Raw genomic sequence first — 17,961 nt, 5'->3', positions numbered from 1 at the left:
GACTAGATGTGTGATGGCTGGCATGCTTGTCTCTGTCTCTACACGTCTGTAAGTTTCATGAAGCACTTGGCACAACAATGGCTGTCCATCTCCCTACAGTCTAGTCATTTGGCAGCTGAAATTTCTGGCAGATATGTGGAAAATACCTTGTCATCCCCAAAGTGATGGTGAAGTGATGGGTGGATAAAGGAGAGAGAGGAACAAAAGATTTCTAAGCAGCCTGATGCAATGAGGTAACATAACAGTATAAAGATGATAGGATTTGGATTTGGGCAACTTGAGTTCAAATCCCAGCTCTTCCAACATGTAAATGGGGACAAAATATTTAACCCTATCTGCAGAAAGTTTTCCTCAACTACAAAAATGGGGATAATATTGTCCTGCCTTACAAGTAGTGAGAATTAAATTAGGAAGACACACACACAAAATGCTTCTCATGATGCTAGCATAAAAGCCTTCATACCAGTTAAATTTTTGTGAGGATTATACTGGGGTGGGTGATCCAGTGCTATGCCACATGGCTATAGCACTTATCACCCACCCTAAACAAAGTTATGGTTTTTCTAGCAGTCACGAATGGATGGACCGTAAAGAAAACTAAGCACCAAAGAATTGATGCTTTTGAACTGTGGTGCTGGAGAAGACTCTTGAAGAGTCCCTGGGACTGCAAGGAGATCAAGCCAGTCAATCCTAAAGAAAATCAGTCCTGAATATTCACTGGAAGGACTGATGCTGAAGCTCCAATACTTTGGCCACCTGATGCAAAGGTGTGCTGGGAAAGATTGAAGGCAGGAGGAGAAAGGGACGACAGAGGATGAGATGATTGGATGGCATCACTGACTTGATGGACCTGAGTTTGAGCAAGCTCTGGGAGTTGGTGATGGACAGGGAGACCTGGCGTGCTGCAGTCCAGACACGACTAAGCGACTGAACTGACTGACTGACTGAATTGGTATCCAGATGAGAGATTTTTTAAATATGATTTTATTTTTAGTTTTGGTTGTAGTGCGTCTTCCTTGCTGCATGGGTGTTTGCTCTAGTTGTGGAGCGCAGTTCTCAGTGTAGTGTTCTCTTGTAGAACATGGGCTCTAGGGCACACAGGCTCCAACAGTTGCAGTACGTGGGCTGCGTAGTTCCAGCTCCTGTGCTTTGGAGCACAGCCTCGATAGTCGTGTGCACAGGCTTAGCTGCTCCGAGTATGTGAGGTCTTCCCAGATAGGGATTGAACCCGTGTTTCCTGTGTTAGCAGGTGGATTGTTTACCACTGAGCCACCAGAGAAGCCCCAGACAAATGAATTTAGAATTGCCAAATGTGGGACTTCCTGGTGGTCCAGTGAAGACTCTGAGCTCCTAATGCAGGGGGACCTGGGTTCAATCCCAGGAACTAGATCCCACATGCTCCGACTAAGACCTGGCAAAACCAAAAAAAGAAAAGAAAAAGTGCCAAATCCCAAAGTGGTATGTGTTGTTAGATTTGCTGTGGGGACAGGACTGTAGGCCTGAACAGAATGAGATGAAAATGGCAAGGGCAGTTTTTTGTGAGTTTTTCAAGGGGTAGGGGCAATACCACCAAAGCTGAGTTGATCCAGGGCAGAGGGCAGAGAAGAGGCAGGAAGGCTAGGAGCCAGACGTTACTCAAGGAAATACTGATCTGGATCAGATGGGCTGACAGCACTCAGACTTATAAACCAAAGCCAATGGTCTCTAAGGTCTTTGCAGAGAAGCTACACAAAATACTATGATTTTATTAGCAATCACAGGTATCATTTTCCACAATATTTTACACTTTCCTGTTTCACATGAGGGAAGACTCATTCTAATGAATTACCAAGAATAGATCTTAAATAATATTTTACCCCCCAAATTAAGTTAAAATGCACTACATAACAGTGCAGACACAAAGTGCAGCTGGCGATTTAATACATGAAATGATGCTGAGTCACTACTGTTGGGGAACCTATTTGGCTTTCCAGAAGGTGATACACTTTGCTCATCTTTGGTCAGTCCCAGAGCAGTATGCAAGCTGAATAGCAGATATGAACTAAAAAGGCTAAAACAGACCAAATATGACCAATCTAGAGTCAGTTTTTACAAAGAAATGCTCAGCCCGCTCTCCATCGCCAGTGATCAGCCACAGTTCCCACCCCTGCTGTAGTACTATCATGAGGTCAGACCTCCTCCCCCAAGCAGCCTCCAGGACTCATGGAGCACAACCTTGAACACCTTGAACACATTTCCTTCTTGGGAGCTGGCAGGTGTACAGAGGAAAGGTTACTTGCCAGGGGACATGGTACCAGATGGTGGTTGTCTTTGTAAACCAGCTCCAAAACTAAAAGACCATCACCTGGGCCATGACTACCTCGTCAGGGACAGAATTCAGTTCTTACCTCTACGTGAAAAAGGGCTCATATTAGAATCAACCATGGGGATTGCCTGGCAGTCCAGTGGTTAAGATGTGGCACTTTCACCACTATAGGCCTGGATTCAATCCCTGGTCAGGGAACTAAGATCTCACAAGCTTTATGGCACCACCAAAAAAAACAAAACAAAACAAAAAAACCCAATTGTGGTTAATACCCTTAGAAATACTGTTCTCGGATACTTCTACTCCCAGTTTTAGAGGAAGCTACGGAACAGACATGGCCTCCTCTGATCCTGGGCTCAGGAAGACAGAGCCATTGGTATTCACAAAAGGAATTTAAATTCTGACCCAGGACTCTCACAAACCTGCTTCAAGTGAAGGAAAATGACTCCTCAAGTTAAATCTATTCCAGAACCAACAACTCACTCACCACTGTGAAGAGAATGCTTACAGCAACCTGGATTTTCTAAAACTCAGGTGTGGCATGGTGAAGGTATAACCACGACTGACTTCTTTTCCACAGGCTCAAGTACGTGTGCTCATATGTACACACACACCAGGGCTGAACCTTTTAACAAGAGGGTCTCCAGCATATCTTTCTGAGATGCTAAGTTGATGGGGAAAAGACTTTGTATTATCTTGCTGATGAAAATGTCTTTAGCCCCTCCTCCTAATTCTTGCTTTTACTCTTGAAGACGAGTATCTATCTGAGCCACCCACTGAGCAAGGTGCTGGTCTGGGGCCAGGGCACTCTCATCAAAAGGCGTCTTTGATGTTCTTGAGCTGGCGCACAGCCAGGTCTACAGGGAGGCTGAACTTGAGGCTGCTGAGGCGGCTGAGCAGGTTGAGGGCGCTCTCAAAGCCTGTGTGTGCCATGTAGCTCCAGGGCTGGTAGTGGGGCTCGATGAGCGACCCCGACTTGCAGATGAGGTTCATCCAGGACACGAGACGCTGCTCGTTCAGCGCCATGCACACCAAGGCTTTCAGCTCCGAGTCTGCACTGCGCTTGAAAGGGTCGTGCTCTGTCAGCACCATGTGGATGGCTGTCAGCAGGCTCTGCTTGGGCGTTACCACAGTGCCTCCTGTGACAGGCAGGGCAAAAGACTGCGAGAGCTTTCGGGCTGGGGATTCCACGAACGCGCGGCCGTTCTTAGCGTGGTAGTACTTTACAAAGAGCTCCCAAGGGTGCATGGCCTCAGGGGCCGAGGAGAAGGCAGGCAGAAGACAGGCGATGGGGGCCATGACGAGGCTCATCCCCGGTGAGGGGGCGTACAGTCCGTGGGCCAGCAGGTCCCTCACAGCCACTGTCAGCTCCTTCCGCACAGCCACAGTCAGCTCATCCTTGCCTCCCAGAGAGAGGTCCTGGAGGCTGGCGGAGCTGATGACGTGGTCATGCGCCTGGTGCCTCAGGGCAAGCAGCTTCACTCTGTCGACTGACACCTCCAGCCTCTTTAGCAAGGGAGAGTAGTCCCTGTCGCCGTGGCCCCTCGGCCACAGGGGCTGTGGGATCTGGCCCGTGGCACACCCGAACTGGCTGACGGCAAAGATCTGCAGCACTGCCAGCGCTCGCCGCATCAGGTGCAGCCCTGTTTCCCGAACTCTCTTCACATCTTCTGCCTTGGCTGTGTAGGAAACACAGTAACTCAACAGTGAGAGGCTGTAGTGGTCAGAGGCGCCACCTATAGCTTAGAAGCTGAGATTCAGTCTGGCTTCTGACCTACAGTACAGGTCCTGCATGAAGCCAAGAGCCACCCAGGATGGCACCAGACTTACCTATTTTGGTTAATAACAACTATTTTGAGATATAACTCACATAACATTCAATGACCCATTAAAAGTGTATGATTCAGTTTTTTTTTTTTTTTAATATTCAGAGTTGTGCAGCCATCCTCTCCCAAAGAAACCGTGTAGCACTGGCATTTTCTATTCCCCATTTCTCCCCAATCCCCAGACCTAGGCAACTGCTAGTCCACTTTCTGTCTCTCTAGATTTGTCCATTTTGGAACCTGTACTTACTTTTGCTGTTTCCTGGAGGCAGTCTGCTGCTGCCAGTTCTGCTGGAGTCACTTCCTGTCTTCCCACTGGCCTTGCACTCACAGTGTCCACTCCCTGTCTGTAATGGGCTTCCTACTTCATCTGCAATCAGAGTTTATGAAGAGAAGACCCTTGTTTAGCCTCACTTTGGCAGGTTTTTAAAGGAGAAATACTATTTACTAGTGCCTACCATGTGACAAGACTTTTACAAATAGTATTTCATTCTGTGGAACAGTGACTAGCAATATACTAGCTGGCTCAATACCTATTTGCTGAGTGCAGGAAGCATGAATCATAATTTTATGGAGGAGGAGAGCCAGACTAAAGAGATTAGGAAACTGCCTACCCTCTTTAGTCCATGAAGGTGGTGAACAACAGGGCTCAGATTTTAACTCTATGGTTCTAAAATCCATGTCCTTTCCACACCACTGTGTTGGCTCCCTTACCAAATGATCAAACCTCTTTAACAGTTCATCAAGGACTGACCCTATTATGTTAGTACTCAAAAATACATATAATTATGATGACGTCCATCCATCTGCTCTGACCTTGGATGAAGCTGATGAACATCTCGAGGTCTCGGATCTGAGTTTTCAGCTGCTCAACCAGCTGTTCTTTCACTCGGGCTGGGTTGACTATTTGAGCCACAGCGGCATCCACACGCTGCCGAAGCTCCTCAGTGGACAGTGAGCTGAGGTCTTCATTCAGATTCATGTCCAGTTTCTTTATTAACTCATCAATGATCACCTACCAAGACCAAAGCCATGAGTACACCCTTTGGAATTTTCAGGGAGAGGGTTAGGGAGAAGGAGAATCTTGACTAGTTGCCCCCCTCCTACCCTTAAATGGAAATCAAATTTGTGGAAAAAACGGTGCAACTGCTGATCAAGGTGAGGGCACAGGCCCTTTACTTCTCTTATAGACATAAGGACACTTGGTTCCAACAGAATGGCTCTTCTTGCTGCAAACTGTCTACCTGGCCAGGTAACCTTCACTCAGGAGAACAACAGCGTGAATGATCCAAAGTGGCTGATGATCCCAAAAGCCCCATAAGTAGATTCCCTCATGGCCTCCAAGAGAATAAATACTGATTTCCCCTAGTCTCTAGTCCTCATCCCCCACTGCGCTATTCTAGGCAACTAAAGGAAAAGCTCTGCAAAATACTCAGGCATGTTACAGCCAAAATATCCCAGTGACAATATGAGGAACAATGTGAAAACCATATAACTCTAGCTGTGCCAGAAAAACAGCCACATCACAGCTCCAGGAAGACAAACACAGGGGAGGCTGTTTTCCGACCAGGAGATTTACCTGTCTGCCCAGGTGTTGCTTTAATATATGCAGCATTAAAATCAGGAGTCCTGGAATATTTCTTACCGGGTGCTGGGGGAAAACTAGTTTATAAAACTACGATGAAATGCCCAAGTAGAATGGTTTTAATGATCAAATGAAATAAATTATTGTTATTATTATATGACTATTAATAATAACCACCACCACTTAAAAAAAAAAGGCTCCATCATCATATTAGAAAGCTTTGGCACTTGTGTTTCCACGAGTGAATAAAGACTGGTCCCAGGTAGTAGCAACACTTCCCTTTGATTTGGGCCAGTGGTGAGGCCGAGGGTGAGCAAGCTGGGAAGGGCTATCCTGTGAATGCTGGAAGGGACAAAGGAACCCGAGGCAGTAAAGGAGGAGCCTCAGGGTCTGCTCACCCGCTGTCTTTCCAAGACCACGGACTGTGGAAGGGAATCATAACTGCCCTCTTGATAGGCAAACGTTTCCAGGTCATCGAGCTGGGTTTTGAGCTGCAGGATCAGTTCCTTTTGCTTCTCCCTTTGGGTTTCCAGACGTTCCCGTTTCTCCTGCTCACTCTAAGAAAGGAAAAGATTTAGGTCGATTTCACAGGAAAAGAAAAAGTCAGGACATATTAAGAATCCTCTTAAGCCAATAATGACTAGTAAAATGTAAAATGCTCCCAAGTAACCCAAATGAAATACAGAATTCGTGAGACAGACTCAAAAAGAATTATTTCATCCGGGAGAATATATTAAATGTGTGTTTTCTTTAAGAATTTCTCCTTCACTGGAAATAGGATATGAATACAGTGGGGCCTTTTGTTAACACTGCTTCCCCCTCCCACCCCACAAAATTCTAGTTAAGATTGACACAATTTATTTCATCCAGGAAGCCTCAAGGAATTAAACATGCCATCCTCCATAGCCAATTCTCCTGAACAGTTGTGGCAGCCAAATTGTACAAGTGAATCTGGAGGTAAGGGTGTAGAGAAAGGCTTGGTAACTCATAACTAGTTTTTTAAGGTCAAAGCTCCTCCAATATATTGCAAAATCAAATGAATAAATGCAAGTGCCTAAGGCAGTGAAAAAAAATCTAAAGCCAAATAATAGGAATGGGAAGGTAATAAGTTTTCTTAAAAAAAAAAAAAAAAAAAAGGCTGGTAAGGTTCCCTAAACAGTGACTCCTTTTCTCACTGTTGGCCACCAGGTCATTTCTGCATTTAAATGCTTAAAAATCCTTTGGAGAGGTTCTTCCCTGGTGGTCCAGTAGTTAGGAATCTGTGCTTCCACTGCAGGGGATGTGGGTTCAATCTCTGGTGGGAGAACTATGATCCCAGATGCAGTACTGTATGGCAAGAAAACAAAAACTCTTTAGAGGGATAAAGTCTTGCCAATATGTTCTCAAAAACTGGTCTTCCTCGCCTTACTTTTTTTTTGGCTGCACTGAGCAGCGTGAGGGATCCCTAGTTCCTGGACCAGGGATTGAACCCACACTCCCTGCAATGGAATTGCAGTGTCCCAGTCACTGGACTGCCCAGGAAGCCCCTCCCTTGTCTTTCTTGAGTATAAAAAACAAAAGCAGCAAATTATTTGCAGGTGTAACCCTGCATTTTAAACTACATATTAAATTAATCTTAAAATGGTACTTACCAAGGCCTCCAGAAGTAAGGTATGAGAGAGAACAAATGAAAAATAACATTAACTTTTGTTTAGCTACTTTAAAAAGCAAGCCTCTTGCTTTAGTTTTGTCCAATAGAAAAGCCAGCCTTTTCTTCGGGGATACCGCTCTCCAATCCTTTCCCAAAGTCGTAGTTTTTTCCTTAGAATCCTGTTCTCTCCCACTGAGTGAAGGCCTATATCCTCTAAGAGGTTTCCTCGATTTCCCCAGGCAGAACCAACCACATCCTCTGTATTTTATACACACTTTTACACTAGCTCATGTTACATTATAAAGATCCGTGTAGGAGTCTGTCTCCCCAGTTCTATGAACCCCTTAAGGGCAAAGGCCTTGATTGTACCCCCAGGGCCAAGCTCAGTGTCTGGCACAGGGTAAGCTCTCAGTATACATTTGCTGTGTGTTACTGAACTCAATCATGTTCAGAAGGACACATAACTAAATACTGAACTCTTATGGTGAAAGTTGTTTAACTGGCCCAAAGGGAAAGAAGTAGCGAAATTTTGTTTTCATTGTAAGCCTTCCCAAGCTATGAAACCCAGGAAGAAAGAAACCAGTCATAGATACTGATTCCACCTGTATGAGTGTACCAGCTGAACGCTTCACCTGCAACGGTAATTACTGAGTACGCTAGCAATGGGAGTACGGGCAAACAAGTTTACTAGGTGAGGACAATGAGCTCTGGTGCAAGACAGGAAGTTAACAAATAATTTCCAGTATGAAGTGAGATAAAATACTGGTTAAAAAACCTGAAAAACTGAAACCGACACATACTAAATCATTTGGTTCAAACACATCCCCACTTTGGTGCCACTCGTTCACGTGTCAACACATGCACACAAGACTGCAGCTGCACACCAGCTGTTTTGATCTCAAAACTTTTGTTTTCAGTTTTACTGTGTCTCCAAAAGTAAAAATGAACAGCCAAACATCCACAGAAAACCTCTGGTGCTCCTCACTCCTGAACAGAGCCCAACCACAGTAATTCTATCCTATTTGCTCCTTAAAAGCCTGGCAATTTGGGGACTTGTGCAAGGAGCTGCGGGTATGTGGAGAGAAGGGTGGTACAGAAAACACAGGATTGTACTGGAAACATTCAGATTAAAATAAGCAAGTCAATATCTGCTACTGATAAGTCTTCTTGGCTAAAACCAATTTTAGTGGGAAGAAAGCCACATGTGGATTGTAACCTAAACAATAAAAAGGTGGGGAAAAGAGAGCCCAACAAGCTACAAACTATCTACAATTATGCACTTACAGAGGTTCAAAAACTGTAAAGAAATGTTGGCTGTGGATGTCATAACAAATTCTCAGTACTTAGTGTCAGCTAACTGAATGAATCGTCACAGCTGCCAAAGGTGCTTCCTTCAGAATATCTAGTTATTAAGTAGGATGGGAAGGAGTTGTAAAATACCAGCATTAGTAAATTTGTATAATCAGGAGTTGTGTTTCTTTCAATTACTGAGAACTTACTGTTTACCAAAGCTCTCATACAGGAGAATCTAAAGATAAAAGACATTCTCTAGATTCTAGGAAAGAACAGATAAGGAGTAGATCTAAATTTCCATGGATTTTAATTCGCTTGCTCTTCGCTAACCAATTTTCTCAATCCCCGGGGTCGGGGTACTCTTATCAGCAAACGTGCTCAAGACTTAGATACTGCAAACGATGACAAGGTGAGTGGGAGCAGTATTGTTTCAGCTGGTTGTTCTACTGTCTGAATACTCTCCTCATTCATCCCTCTTTTGCTTTTTATGTCACCACATCTGCATCTCTTTCCACACCTTTGGTGAACACCTCTCATCATCAGCTTCCCAGGCCTCTCAGTCTGGTCTCTTCTGGGACACACATACCCACCTAGACGAGCCGGTTCCTCACCAGTGCTACCTGCTTTCGAGTTACCATCCCTACCCACCCAGCCTTCTATGCCCATATCCCCCGGGGCCCGGCCCCAGCTGTTCACCTGGTCCTCGCCCCGTAACTGTGGTCGGTCCCCCGGCAGCCCGTCGCCATCATCGCTGGCGCGGTCCTCCAAGCCCCCGTAACCCAGGACGTGAGGGCAGCCGCGGAAGGCGAAGTCCTCGAGCTCGCGCAGGAGGCGCTGCTGCTCCGCCGGCGCCCCGCGCACCACCTGCCGCAAGCGGAACTGCACCTGCGCGAAATGCGAGGACAGCGCAAGCAGCGCTGAATCCAGCCGCCGCCTCTCGGCCCGCAGCCGCCTCAGCGTCCGGCCGGGGGAGTCCGGCGGGGAGCCGGGGACCACTCCGGGCTCCTCGGCCGCCGCCTCTTCGGAGAACGCCGCCGCCCCAGGCCCGGCCTCCGCCACGGCCCCCACTGGCGCCCAGCGCACTGCCTCGCACGGCGGCAGCGACTCCTCTTCCTCCTCCTCTTCGTCCTTCGCCTTTGGTCCAGAGCCCGCCAGCCCCGTTACCGGCTCCGCAGCCGCTTCGACAGCCGCCATGTTTCAGGAAACGCCGCCGCACGTCAGCCGCGCCCCCCTGCTGCCATGGCAACGGCGCGCCAGCTGGGAAACCTGGGGAGCTGGTGGGCGGGGCTCAGAGGTCACCGAGTTCAGACGTCACCCGGGGCCCGACTTCCCTCGGTATTTAATTCTGCCCAATAGTTTTTTTAATTGAGTGCCTGGTTTGTGTCGGGCACTGAGTATACTGAGCATTGGAGAAACAGGTGAATGAAGCCAGGACAAGTCCTTCCGTGTGTATCGACCTCTAGCCCTTCCTCTGGTTCCGGCTGGCGGGTCGTCTGTTCCTAACGTGTATATTTCTGGAGACCCCGGAGATGTGAAGGTCTGCAGGGACTGTGCTGTCCCAGAGACCCTTTAGAATGCGAATCCCTTGGCTTAGGCCACGTTTCCCGTTCCTCTAAATCCTTTCCCCGACCATATAAGGAGAGGCAGCTGCTGGGGGCGTCCCTAGGATCTAAAGATAGCAGCCCCTGTCTCGGACTCCAAACGCCACAGGGCAGCGGGAGCAGCCATGGCACGGTAAGTGCTTCTGGCCTCCTCTTTCACTAGAGAGTCGCTTCTCTGTTTTCTGGGCGCTCCAGGTTCTGTGAGGTCCCAAGGGAGCCCTGGACTTCAGGTCTGTACCCTTGGGGTGGTGAAGAGAAATGTGACCTGAATATTCTCCATGTCTCCCTTACCTCTCTACTCTCACACTTCTCCACTTCTTCTCAGGTTCCCCCTCACCGCACACCCCAATCCTGTCAGCCCCGCTTCCACTCCCTTCAGCCTCATTTGGCCCCGCTTTGACCGTGCTGTAGCATAAAACGTCACTGTGTTTTCCCTCCACCTTTCCCAAATTCCCTGTCTTCCCTCTCACACGGCTATGAAGCCCCACCTCAACTCCTCTTCAGGCAGCATGCCCGGACCCTGTGGTACGACAGGCCCAAGTATGTGTTCATGGAGTTTTGTGTTGAGGACAGCACGGATGTCCACGTGCTCATCGAAGACCACCGCATTGTGTTCAGGTAACCCCCACCCCCCACCCCCTCCCACTTCCTGGGAATCTTTCCTTTCTCTGCTGCCCCCCACTCTCAGCCTTCCTCATCTCTTTAGCAGTATTGTCTCCTCAGCTGCAAGAATCCTGATGGAGTGGAGTTTTACAATGAGATTGAGTTCTATGCCAAGGTGAACTGCAAGGTAAGGGTGGGGTGGAACAGTAAGGACTGGATGGGAAAGCTGTTTGGGAAATTGGAGATTCATTCTAAACCACGGACCCTAAAAGTGAGGCTCTTTACCTGGCAGGACTCCCAAGATAAGCGCTCTGGCCGCTCCATTACTTGCTTTGTGAGGAAATGGAAGGAGAAGGTGGCCTGGCCCAGGCTCACCAAGGAGGATATCAAGGTGGGTGTGTGGGAAGTGGCTGCTTTTTCTCCTGTGTGCTCTGTGTACCCAGGTACCCAAGTTAGGTCTGGGAATCAGCCTTGGCTACTTTCCCACAAACATTCTGTTACTCACCAGGTCTTGCCTATTTGACCTCCTACATAATGCATTAAAAAATTATTTGTCTGCATCAGGTCTTACTTGCTGCAGGCAGGATCTTTCATTGGGGTGCATGAACTCTAGTTATGCAAGGGCTTAGTTGCTCTGAAGCATGTGTGATCTTAGTTCCACAACCAAAGATGGAACCCAGGTCTTCTGCATTGCAAGTCAGATTCTTAACCACTAGATCCCCAGGGAAGTCCTCTCCTAAATAGTCTTGAATCCATGATTTCACGTCTTCCTAATTCAGGCCCTATCCATTACTGGGTGAGGTTTGTTGCATATTTTCAGCCCCTCTGCATTCAACATGGTCTGTCCAAAACACACATTTGACCCTGTCACTCTTCCTCTTAAGACCCTCCAGTGGCTTCTTTTTCCCTAAAAGTTGAAAATTGGCTGCCTGCTGGCTAGATCTGGCTCTCAGATTTGTGGCCGTCTTCTCAGTGTTGAAAATTATTTTGAAGGGTTACTTACATTTAAAAATGTGGAGATTTCACCTCTTGGTCAGAACCACCATCTTCCAGTAATTCACCAAAAAGACCAACAGGGAAAGAGGAGGGGCACCCACTACATGTTTCTAGGCCTTTTAGAAAACATGGAGTTGTTCCTTTGGCCACATTCATGTGAATCTACAAGAAAGGTGATGTTGTAGATCTAAAGGGAAGGGGCACTGTTCAAAAATGAATACCCCACAAATGTTATAATTAGAACATAGCAACACTGGAAGAGTCTACAGTGTTACCCAGCATGCTGTTGGCGTCTTTGTAAACAAACAAGTTAAGGGCAGGATTCTTGCCAAAAACATATTAAGCATTCTAAGAGCTGAGGTAGCTTCCTGAAATGTGTGAAGAAATATGGAAGGAAGCCAGAAAAAGAAAGGAAGCCAAAGAGAAACATCCTTGAGTTCAGCTGAAGGACCCACCTGCCCTGCCTAGAGAAGGACACTTCATGAGAACCAATGGAAGGGAGCCTGAACTGTTGCAACCTATCAAGTTAGGTGTAAAGAAAATAAAAGACCTGGATTTTTTTTTTTTAAGTAGAGATTATGAAAAAAAGAGAGATTTCACCTAAAAATCCAGATTCTCAACTTCTCTCGGAAACTGAAGACTCTGACCACATTGGTCTAAATTCTCAAATGCCTAGAGTTTGAGCTTTAAATAGGGCATGTGCTCCACTTCACTTCACTCCTTTTCATTGTCTCTCTGACATGCTTAGGCATTTGAATGTGTAGCTTCTGCCGTTTGGGTTGAAGTCTCAGCACCACAGCGCAGTGTGATATATAAGCTTGTGATTTTGCTATTCCTGCCTTCTGCAGCCTCACACCACTTTACTCTCTGCCTTGGACTTCACATTTCAGCCACAGCAAACTGTTTGCAACTCTTTTTCATGCACCGGGCTATTGTTTACCTCTTACTGTGCCTTCTTCCTGGAAACTCTCCATTATCACTACCTTTGCCCACCTAACCCCTGCTCATCCTTCAAGGCAGAGCCCTGAAACCCCAAGAAGTCTGGTTTCCCATGCTAACCCCTACCTAAGCCACTGTCACTCTTTCCACACTGTATTATAATTTATTTACATTTCTCTTCCCTACTTCTTTTTATAAGTTTATTTTTCTTATTTGGCTGTGTTGGATCTAGTTGTGGCATGTGGGATCTTCATTGTGGCATCATGCAGGATCTTTGGTTGTGGTGCCTGGACACTCTAGTTGAGGCGGGTGGGCTCCAGAGCATTCAGGATTCAGTAGTTGTAGCTGGTGGGCTTAGTTGCTCCGTGGCATGTGGGATCTCAGTTCCTCAGTCAGAGATCAAATCTGCATCCCTTGCATTGCAAGGTGGATTCTTAACCACTGGACTACCAGGGAAGTCCCCTTACTTGTTTCTTGATGGCTGGGACTCAGTATTAAATGTTTTAATAATCCTAGTGCCAACCTCAGAATCACATAGTATGTGTTCAGTAAACACCTGTTCAATGAATGAGTGAACAACTTCTTTCCCTGTCTAAGCATGGGAACTTAGAATATTGGTGTCCAAGAGTTGTCTCTGATTCCAGGGAATGCAGCTTTGTTGACTCCTAGGATGCTTTATGATACAGCTATTTTTCTAGATGTGTTATCTCTCTAGTCAGTCTGCTCCTGGAGGGCAGAGTTTATGCTTTTCCATCCTCTACAGTGCCTGGCATTGTGCTTGGCACTTAGTAAGTTCTTGGTCAACCTTTGCTGTAGCTGCTGCTGACGTGGCAGCCCAGAGTGGGGGTTAGTCAAAGGGGAAAGATGATACCCCCAATGACTCTTTCCCCCAAACATGCTCCCACACACATCTCCACACTCATCTATGCGCCTCTGCTGCTGCCTTCCTGACCTGGGGCTCTGTGTGCTTTTCTTCTGCAGCCAGTGTGGTTGTCTGTGGACTTTGATAACTGGAGAGACTGGGAAGGGGAAGAAGAAGTGGAGCTGGCTCAGGTGGAGCATTATGCAGAGGTAATTCCATTTTCTGCCCATCTCAGTCATTTCTGGTGGCCCTCTGCACACACTCAAGGATTGTCATCAACTGTGCTGTGCTCTGCTTAGTCACTCAGTCGTGTCTGACTCTTTGCAGCCCTGTAGACGATCCCATAGACTGTAACCTGCCAGGCTCCTCTCTCCATGGGGATTTTCCAAGAATACTGGAGTGGGTGCCCTCCTCCAGGGTCATCAGGCTAGGCAGAAGTATGTGAGCTCCCCAGCAGGCTGCTTATTGGTGTGGTAGTCTTTATATGTTTTGTGCATTGTTTAGTAGGGATGCAAGAAATAAATATTCTGTCCGTGAAACTATAAACAGATTCATTCACTGTTTAGAGTAGAGCCTGTATTCTGAAGAAGTTTGGCAAAACCTTTTCCTACTTTTCTGTAATTCTTGTTCTCTCTCTCTTCTGTTTTCTTTACATACGTGTATGTGTTTTTCATGACCCAGACAGCTTCAGGGGAAACTCAAACTATGCAATCTAAAAATTCACATCACAGAATGAATCACTGTTTCCCAATAAATTGTACCTTGCATAAGATATTTGGTTTCGGAATTTCAGCTACTGTTTATTCAAGTTGCAAAAACACTAATAGACACTAACCCAGATTTGTTAGGGTGTGTGTGTGTGTTTAAATTTCCTTTTAAAAAGGGGCTCAATGTACTTTTCTCCAGTTATTCCAGTGTTATATTAGGGGCTTTAAAACTGGGGCAACTGTTTGCCTGGGACCATTTTCCGGTGGTTCATCGATATGCAGGTTGCTCTTCCCTCACTCCTCTTATCTTTTGTGACTCCTCTTCTCTTCTACCAGCTTTTGAAAAAGGTCAGCACCAAGGGACCACCTCCTGCAATGGATGATTTGGATGTAAGTAAAGCCTGTTCCTTAACCCTTCACTTTCCTTTCTGTCCTTAAAAATAAAGATACTAGAAAGGTCCCAGTCTCTAGCAGATCATGCTTCTCAGTGCACATTAGCCAAATCTGAATTTGACACAGGAGGTCAAATGTCCTTCTTTAATGCTTTAGAAAACCCCAGAAAGCCCTTCCTCCTTTCCATCTCTTCCCTTCTGCTTCTCCATTTTAGAGCAGGCCTGACCATGTTTATTATCTTTACAGCTGTAAGGACCAGTATAGCATTTGTTGAAATTCTCACATTAAATGATTCATGGCACAGTGTTGTTTATTGAGTACCAGTGGCTTATTTTATCATCCAAAATTTAAATCCTTCTGTGTTAGGCTCCCTAGAAGTTGTGTGATTTAGAAAATCACCAAAGAAGACTTTGGAGGGAGTTAGAGGGAGTGAGCAGCTTTCGTGAACACAGATGTCCACTGCAGACTGTACAGGTGTTTCTGACTTCTTTTTTCTCTAGGATGATTCTGACAGTGCCGATGCAACAAGTAATTAACTTTCTGTGACAGCAGAGCTGAAGAGGAAGCTGCGGCTATTGTCTAGTCACTCTAACAAGCCAGGACCTGCGTCTTTGTCAGCTCCTTGATGGTGCACCAGCGTCCTCTGAGATCTCTGAACTTTCCTAGAAGCTTTTTATTAAGGGTCTTCCTTCATGTTTTTTAAAAAAGTTTCTTCCATTGCTTTCATTTTATTTATTATTATTATTTGCCGTGCTGTGCAGCATGTAGGGTCCTAGTTCCTTGACCAGAAATTGAACCTGCACCCCCTGCATTGGAAGTGCAGAGTCTTAACCACTGGACTGCCAGGGAATTCCCTCCTTCATGTTTTTGTTTTTGTTTTTTTTCCTTAGGCACTTGATATGGCTGCTGTTATCAGATGGCAGGATAGGAGAGGAGCAGACAGATGGGGCCTTTGACTTCCTATGGATTGGCCATAATCTTTATATTTGTACTCATCAAGGCTTTCTTGAGTATTTGAGCCTGTGTGTGTGTATGTTTTAAAGCAAAACCCACAGAAGCAACATATAGATTATAATAAATCTCTAGGAAGTGTTCTCTGTCTCTTTCTTTCTGGTACTTCTTCCTCCTGGAGGCAAGCCTCTTCCCCCTCTATAGCTCCTTCCCAGTGGAGAGGTGGGTGTCAGATATCCTGGCCCTTACTGTCGAGATTTCAAGAAGAAAGATGTTGGGAACAGACTTGTAACCAAGCTGAGAAACTTTTCCATGCCCAGACCTATGCTCTGATCTTCAGAGCAGGATCCAGTCTTTCATTGTATGGCTAACACTGCCACCTCTAGCATCAGCCAGAAACCCACTTCAGCTTCCTGCATACTCCAGAAATTTTACACTTTTAAAGGTAATTGTTACATTAGTTAATGCCTATGTCTCTTTACTCCTCCATTCATCAGCTACCTCATTCATCCATAAACATTTTTTGATTGCCTAATGTGTATTTAAACTGTGACTTAAACAAAATTCAATACCCAGACCTTGCCCTTGAACTCAGGGTAAAGTACTGAGATTTGTTTAAAGAAACTCTAAAATTTATATCAGTAATTTATGGACATAGTTTAAAAAATTAAATGTATAGAAAGGTTTACAATGTAAAGTAGGATTTGTATTCTCTTAATAGCTGTAACCACTGTTAATAGTTTCCTCAATAAACATATATCTATATACAATATTATAAATTATATAATACCTATAATTTATATAATTATATATATAAAACAATATACAACATATCTGGAACATAAACATATACAGTATCCTGTATTGTGTATATACAGTACAATATATATTAAAATTTAACACATGCATGGGCAAATGCAGTTGTGTGCATGTGTAGTGGGACTCACACTATTATATACATCTTGCACCCTGCTTTTTTTCACTTAATATATATTGGAGTTCTTTCCAAGTCAGTGTACATAGATCTGACTCTTCTTTATGGCTCCATGTTATTCAGTTGAACATATTTTCCATAATTTAACTGGTTCCTTATCAATTTGGTCTTTTTCAGTTTTCACGAAGGTGAAAATTGAAATTTCCTTGCATTAAAAAGTACATCTTTACATGTTTGGCAAGAACATTTGTAGGGTAAATCCACACCACCCTTCACCTCTACCCCCTGCCAGAACCAGGTGGGATCCTGTTTCTCCCACCAGGAATTGAACCTGGGCCCTGGCAGTGGAACCACTGAGTCCTAACTACTGGACCGCCAAGGAGTACATATAGTGTAAATTCCAGAAGTGAAATTGCTAGGTCAAAGAACAGATACATGTAAATATTTTGAAAGCTGTTGCTAAGTTGTTCTTAGATGAAATACTGATTTTCACTTCCACCACCAAGAGTGCTCCATTCTCCAAACCCTTCTAGGTATTTGCCAAGATAAAATTATACTTGGCTTGATTTGCTTGATTTATTTATTTCCAGCTGTCCTGCAACGCTTGCAGGATCTTAGTACCTGGACCAGGGATTGAACCCAGGCCTTCAGCAATGAAAGTGCAGTATCCTAACCACTGGACCACCAGGGAATTCCCTGGTTTCATTTGTTTTAAATTATGAGATGGCTTATTGTTCTTCAGTGACTAATGTTTCTTTTTAGAACCTCCCTCAGTAAAGAATTTGCCTGCAATTCATGAGACCTGGCTTCGATTCCTGGGTTGGGAAGATCCACTGGAGAAGGAGATGGCAACCCACTCCAGTATTCTTGCTTCGGAAATCCCATGGACAGAGGAGCCTAGCAGGCTACAGTCCATGGGGTTGCAAGAGTTAGACACAACTGAGTGACTCAGCACAAGTATTTATATATTATCTAAGTAAACTTTATGTCTTATTTGAACTTCATATCAACCTTATAAAATAATTAAGTCTTTTCTTAATAGTGCTCAAACAGGTTACAGTAAGTGGCAAAGCTGGGACCTGAACTTGTATAGCATATCTCTCTTCGCCTACAATTCTGAAAACTGAAAAATTCTAAAATATGAGTTTAAAAAAATTAACAACAAAACTCATCTGGCATCAAAACATGACCTAAAATGATGTTAGGATATTTATGCTCCTGCTGCTAAGTTGCTTCAGTCGTGTCCAACTTCAGTCGTGTCCGACTCTGTGCGACCCCATAGACGGCAGCCCACCAGGCTCTCCTGTCCCTGGGATTCTCCAGGCAAGAACACTGGAGT

At 45.4% G+C, this 17,961-nt stretch overlaps 2 protein-coding genes and 1 pseudogene across 9 annotated transcripts; 2 read left to right on the top strand and 1 right to left on the bottom strand.

The window, feature by feature from the left end:
- Nucleotides 1-1,710: 1,710 nt before the first annotated feature.
- RUNDC1 (RUN domain containing 1) lies at nucleotides 1,711-9,935 on the bottom strand. 2 transcript variants are annotated; one of them, XM_027516968.1, is made up of 6 exons: nucleotides 9,333-9,853; nucleotides 7,345-7,350; nucleotides 6,112-6,270; nucleotides 4,945-5,143; nucleotides 4,379-4,498; nucleotides 1,711-3,984 (listed from the first exon to the last, which is right to left on the bottom strand). In XM_027516968.1, the coding sequence occupies exons 1-6, from the start codon at nucleotides 9,828-9,830 to the stop codon at nucleotides 3,119-3,121; spliced, it is 1,848 nt and encodes a 615-aa protein (XP_027372769.1). In that variant the 5' UTR covers nucleotides 9,831-9,853; the 3' UTR covers nucleotides 1,711-3,118. The 2 variants fall into 2 exon arrangements, with proteins under 2 accessions (XP_027372769.1, XP_027372770.1); XM_027516969.1 differs by lacking the exon at nucleotides 7,345-7,350 and having other exon boundaries at nucleotides 9,333-9,935.
- Nucleotides 9,936-15,831, top strand: PTGES3L (prostaglandin E synthase 3 like). 7 transcript variants are annotated; one of them, XM_027516973.1, is made up of 8 exons: nucleotides 9,936-10,370; nucleotides 10,742-10,855; nucleotides 10,961-11,027; nucleotides 11,133-11,231; nucleotides 13,757-13,846; nucleotides 14,681-14,734; nucleotides 15,238-15,265; nucleotides 15,628-15,831. In XM_027516973.1, the coding sequence occupies exons 1-8, from the start codon at nucleotides 10,363-10,365 to the stop codon at nucleotides 15,633-15,635; spliced, it is 468 nt and encodes a 155-aa protein (XP_027372774.1). In that variant the 5' UTR covers nucleotides 9,936-10,362; the 3' UTR covers nucleotides 15,636-15,831. The 7 variants fall into 7 exon arrangements, with proteins under 7 accessions (XP_027372774.1, XP_027372773.1, XP_027372779.1 ...); XM_027516972.1 differs by lacking the exon at nucleotides 15,238-15,265; XM_027516976.1 differs by lacking the exon at nucleotides 15,238-15,265 and having other exon boundaries at nucleotides 9,958-10,370; nucleotides 10,720-10,855.
- On the top strand, nucleotides 11,595-12,990 carry LOC113877338 (annotated as a pseudogene).
- Nucleotides 15,832-17,961: the final 2,130 nt, after the last annotated feature.

This window comes from Bos indicus x Bos taurus, chromosome 19, assembly GCF_003369695.1.
Source record: "Bos indicus x Bos taurus breed Angus x Brahman F1 hybrid chromosome 19, Bos_hybrid_MaternalHap_v2.0, whole genome shotgun sequence".
NCBI classification, from domain to species: Eukaryota; Metazoa; Chordata; class Mammalia; order Artiodactyla; family Bovidae; genus Bos; species Bos indicus x Bos taurus.
This window is presented reverse-complemented; position numbering and strand designations above follow the sequence as displayed.